Raw genomic sequence first — 5,929 nt, forward strand, 5'->3', positions numbered from 1 at the left:
ATTGTGAAACTTAAAACCATGCAACCAACTGGACTCAATGATTATATCAGCTATGCTCCCTTTTTATAGAATATCATTTTTACACGCATTTCATATTCATTTGGTCTGTTCCTATGTGTTTATTTCTGGTTTTAATTGGTTTTAATTACCTTTGATTTTAATGTCTTTTAATTTCTCCTTTTTCTCTCTTAGTGTTTTTAGATTCATGGGCACCGGGAACCTGCCGCTGGACCATTCACTTTATTTGCACTTTATGTGTTCTTGTTGCTGTTGCCACTATTAAGCACTTAATATATCATCCCAGTATAGATTTCTAGCCTTATTGCACCTTGAGCAGAGCCATGACTTACCTTCATTTTAAGCGTAGTTTTAAACTAATATTTAACCTCCCTGGCGGTATGATTATGTCAGGAATTTTGTACCAAAAGCGGTACCATTTTTTTGCATGGAAATTTGGTGTTATGTATTGTAGGCCAGTAATTACTTACTTAAACCTGACCAAAAGTACTCTCAGATGTGATAAAGTTCGAAACATAAAATTATGAATTATAATCTAATAAATAATATAATTTTATTCAATAATGTAATAAATAATGAAATTTGTCAAACAAAGAAAATTCAGTAAACATCCTGGGTGTGGTAAATTTTGAAACATGGGACTGCACATAGACCGACATCACAATCAGGGCAATGGAACCTGGTTTCCTTTCGGATTTTTTTTCCATTTTCATCTCGCTTTGAGCAGCAAACTATGCACATCCTTGTAGGTGCTGCCTTTTTTGCTGTTGGCGGGATGTTATCCATAAAGTGACGACCAGTCAGGCGTTCTGGGTTGACAACGTCAACAGCACGACGTCCAGATCTGTTCACGGCCACTGATGGCGTTTGGTAGTTCACAAAAATCCGCTCCGCCACCTTCCAGATAAAGTCAGAATGAACAAGAGGCTTGTCACTCTTTCCTCTGTGCAGTATATAGGCATTCCAGAGACATTGTTCCAGGAGATGCCTAAAGATTTTTTTGTAATATTTTTTTTGTTGTTTCCGCATAGCCGGATAAAATGTCATCGCCTGATCGGCTCTATCGACTCCTCCCATGGTGTTGTTGTAGTCAATCACAAGTTGTGGCTTCATGACATCTTTCCCACCTCTTGTGTGGACCATGGCAGTGGAGGTGTTATGCACTGTACTCATTAGGCACACATCTTTTTTGTCACGCCAACGCATTGCCATCATCTTTCCTTTCTGCCAGGCAACCATTTCTCCTGTTTTCAGTTTTTTCTTGGCAAACATAGATGGCAGGTCACGTCGGTTGGCCCTAACGGTTCCATATTCATCAGTCTTGTGTTTTAGCAGAAACTCGTACAGCTCAGGCGATGTGTAAAAGTTGTCCGTTGTTACACAATACCCCTGATTCAGCAATGGCTCAAGCAGTGTAAGGACTGATGACGTTGCCATCCCATAGCCGCTGTACCTGGGGTTGAATTGTGTTCCTTTACCGGTGTATATGACGGAATTCCATATATAGCCAGTGGCAGACTCGCAGAGCATATAGGATTTTATTCCAAACCGTGCTCTCTTGGATGCGATGTATTGAATCCAGCTGAGGCGTCCCTTGTAAGCCATCAGACTTTCATCAATGCTGATGTCTCTATCTGGCACATAGGCCTGCTGGAAATTTTTTAGGATCATTTGGTATACTTTCCAGATCTTCTTGAGTTTTGGCGCTGGATGTGTGGCTTCATCAAATTCCTCGTTGTTGGTGAAGTGCAAATTCTTCATTATGAGGGAAAATCGGTACTCGGACATGATGGTGCCAAAAAATGGGGTTGCCAGCAATTTATTGGTAGTCCAGTACCATTTCTGCAGGGGTTTCCCCACCACCCCCTGAAGAAGTATTAGCCCCAGAAACTTCCAGATGTCCTCTTTAGTCACCGGTTCCCATTTTCTATTCCTGGAAAACTTGCTATGCAGAGTAGCGGATTGCTGCTCGTTGTAGCGATTTGTCTCCGTGACAATCTTTTCAATGACGTCATCTGTGAGAAATAATTTTAGGTACGCCAAAGGATCATTGTGCTCAACCTCTACCTTCATCCCAGGTGATCCAGTAAACGGAAATCTTGGCGGCGGTACCTCATCCATACTGCAATCAATAGGGCACCAAGTGCGCACATCACTGAGCTCGGGTGCAAAATCGTCGCTGTCGCCACTTCTCTGGTCGGTGTCAGAGTCGGATGACGAATCTTGCCACGAATCGCTATCGCTGGCACTCAATTCTGCGAGGGGCTCTGTGTCGCTGCCGCTGTCACTCATCTGATCCAAACCCGCTTTGGAGATGCTAAAGTGACGCTTTGATGCCATGGTAAAAAAAAATTTTATTGGCAGAAATTACAGCAAAAAGGGCAGGCAGGGCAGTATAGGATGATCTGAGGTGATACTGTTTCAAATCTGAGGTGATACAATGTAATCTGACAGGATTTCACTGTATCACCTAACTTTATGTGTGTGTGTCACTTTTATGCTTGAAACATTTGAATTACCCGCCCAGTTCCGCCCCCATGAGCCTCTGCGGCTCACAGAGACGGAACCAGGAAGTCAGACGGAGGCATCCGCCTGGGCTCTCACCGGCAATCACAGCGGGGACATCGCTGGATCGCAAGGAGAAGGTAAGGAGACTCCGCTGCCAGCTCCGATATCTACCCCGAGCGTGACTCGGGGTTACCGCTTCTGGTAGTGAAAATTAACCCCGAGTCACGCTCGGGAATACCGCTAGCCTGGTTAATATGTAAAATTTGTATAAAAAATATTTTGCATTTGCACCTTATCATGTTTTCTCCTTGAAATATATTTTATTATTACACTATTTTGTCATAATGATATGCATTGATGTGGTTATGCACCACACCTTATATTCCTTCCTCTCATTTCTAGCATCTGTCACCTTCTACACCTCATTTATTATACACAGTGTTCCTACTTTGGTTCATCATACTTACTGTTACACAACATTTTGTACTCATTCCCATACACGGGTACTGTTATGAACCTCTTCACATTTGCAATACTTGCAAATTTTTTACTTCACAACTATGCAAGCACATCTCTCCTTTTTTCACGCACTTCTCTCCTTTTTATTCAGACTTATGTATATTGACAGTTGTCTTTCACACTTTTCACATTGACTTTACAGATTCATTAATTTCATGCATGCACTTCTCTCTTTTTTATGTATTTTTTACAGTAGTCTTATAAAAAAAATTCACATTCGTTTCACTTTTCATATATACATGCACTTCTCTCATTTTTCCATACACTTCTCTCCTTTTAACTTACACTCATGCATATTGACACCTGATCTTCTCACTTTCACTCCACACATCTAGTCATCCCTCCTTTTTCCCTTGTAAAATACCTTTTGATCTACACATTATTTAGCTCATTCCGTTTGCACTTCTCCTGAAAGCTGGGGGCATTTCTTCAGTAGCTCCCCCCCCCCCGACACACACACTTTCCCTTCTTAGGATAAGTTTCCACTTGGTTTCTTTCCTTTTTTGTAAAACTGCCTCTGAAGTTTTTGAGCCAAAGTCAGAAGTGGATCCATAAGGGAGAAGTTTAAATCCTTCCTTTATATGTCCTATTCCTTTTGAATACATTTCTGGCTTTGGCTAAAAAACTGCCAGAAAAAAAACCAAGTGGAAACTTAGTATTATACTTCTCCTCCCTTATGGATCCACTTTTGACTTTGGCTCAAAAACTGCAGTGGCAGTTTTCCAAAAACTGCCAGAAAAGAAAAACAAGTGAAAACTTAGCCCTATTAAATCTGCACAAACATGTTTACATTTGCAAAGCTTTGTGCCTTAACCCCATTTTTTGCAAATCTGACCACTGTCACTTCAGAGATTGTTTTCTTGTGACAAATTTACTTTAACATAACGTAAAATTTTCTTCGTTACTTGCATCCTTTCTTGGTGAAAAATCCCAAAATGTCATAAAAATTTGAATTTTTCTAACTTTGAAACTCTCTACTTGTAAGGAAAATGGACATACCAAATAAATTATATATTGATTCACATATACAATATGTCTACTTTATGTGTGCATAACGTTGACATATTTTTACTTGTTGAAGACATCAGAGGGCTTCAAAGAATAGTAATGGTCAACTCAAAATCTGATTTTTTTTCAGGGACCAGTTCAGTTTGAAGGAGATTTGAGGGGCCTGTGAGAAATACCCCATAAAAGACATCATTATAGAAACTGCACCTCTCAAAGTATTCAAAATGACATTCAGAAAGTGTGTTAACCCTTTTGGTGTTTCCCAGGAATAGCAGCAAAGTGGAGAAAAATCTAAATTTTTTTTTTTTTTTTTTTTTTTTACACTAACATGTTCATTTAGCCCAATTTTTACATTTCTACAAGAGGTATACAGAGAAAAAGTCCCTCAAAATTTGTAGCCCTATTTCTTATGAGGAAATACCTCATATGTTGATGTAAAGTGCTCTGCGAGCACACTACAGGGCTCAAGCGGGAAAAAGCAACTGTGGGATTTTGGAGAGTGAATTTTGCTGTCATTGTTTTTGGTGGGCATGGTGCCAGAAAAGCAAAAAAAAAAAACTCTACATGACACTATTTTGGAAACTACACTCCTCAAGAAACGTATTAAGGGGTACAGTGATCCTTAACACATCACAGATGCTTGTCGGGTTTGCTTTGAACTTGGACAAAAAAAATGAAAAGTTAGATTTTTAACACTAAAATGATGGTTTTTCATTTTCACATAGAGTATTAGGAGAAAAAGGACCCCAAAATTAGAAGCCCAATTTCTCCCGAGTAAGGAAATACCCCATATGTGGATGGTAAGTGCTCCGCTGGTCTCAGAACAGAAGGAGCACCATTGGGCTTTTGGAGAGAGAACTTCGTTGGAATTGAAGTCGGGGGCCATGTGCATTTACAAAGCCCCCATTGTGCCAGAAAAGCAGAAACCCCCAACATGTGACACCATTTTGTAAACTACACCACTCAAGGAACGTAACTAGGGTTACTGTGAGTACTTACACTTCACAGGTTTTTTTGGACAGCGGGCCGTAAAATTGAAAAATGGGATTTTTAACACTATAATGATAGTTAATTAACCCCTTAGGGACTCAGCCCATTTTCAACTTAAGGACTCAGCCCTTTTTTGCAATTCTGACCACTCTCACTTTATGCGTTAATAACTCTGAGATGCTTTTATTCTGATTCTGAGATAGTTTTTTTCGTGACATATTCTACTTTAACATACTGGGACATTTTAGTAGTTATTTGCATCCTTTCTTGGTGAAAAATACCCAAATTTGATAAAAATTTAGAAAATTTAGCATTTTTCTAACTTCAAAAACGTTCTGCTTGTAAGGAAAATGGACATTCCAAATAAATTATATATTGATTCACAAATACAATAGGTCTACTTTATGTTGACATCATAAAGTTGACATGTTTTTACTTTTTGAAGACATTAGGGGGCTTCAAAGTATAGCAGCAATTTTCAAAATGTTCACGAAAAAATTTAAAATATGAATTTTTCAGGGACCAGTTAAGTTTGAAGTGGATTTGAGGTGCTTTTCTGTGAGAAATACCCCATAAATGACCCCATTATAGAAACTGCACCCCTCAAAGCATTCAAAATTACATTCATAAAGTTTGTTAACCCTTTAGGTGTTCCAAGCAAATTTAAGGAGAATATTGAAAATCAAATTTTTTTTTACACTTGCATGTTCTTGAAGAGCCATTTATTGAATTTTTACAAGGGGTAAAAGGAGAGAAATCCCCCCAAAATTTGTAACCCAATTTCTTTTGAGTAATGAAATTCCCCATATGTAGATGTAAAGTGCTCTTTGGGTGCACTAGAAGGCTCAGAAGGGAAGGAGCGACAATGGGATTTTGGAGAGTGAAT

The 5,929-nt window shown here is 39.1% G+C and overlaps 1 protein-coding gene across 1 annotated transcript; it reads right to left on the reverse strand.

Annotated features, from left to right (window-relative positions):
• Positions 1-618: 618 nt before the first annotated feature.
• Positions 619-2,358, reverse strand: LOC130361056 (piggyBac transposable element-derived protein 4-like). The gene has a single exon (XM_056563619.1). The coding sequence runs from the start codon at positions 2,356-2,358 to the stop codon at positions 619-621; it is 1,740 nt and encodes a 579-aa protein (XP_056419594.1).
• Between the last annotated feature and the right edge of the window lie 3,571 nt (positions 2,359-5,929).

Source organism: Hyla sarda, chromosome 3 (assembly GCF_029499605.1).
Source record: "Hyla sarda isolate aHylSar1 chromosome 3, aHylSar1.hap1, whole genome shotgun sequence".
Lineage (NCBI taxonomy): Eukaryota > Metazoa > Chordata > Amphibia > Anura > Hylidae > Hyla > Hyla sarda.

Excerpts from the sequence above, each read along its gene's own strand:
- LOC130361056 (XM_056563619.1), bottom strand. The coding sequence starts at position 2,358 with ATGGCATCAAAGCGTCACTTTAGCATCTCCAAAGCGGGTTTGGATCAG.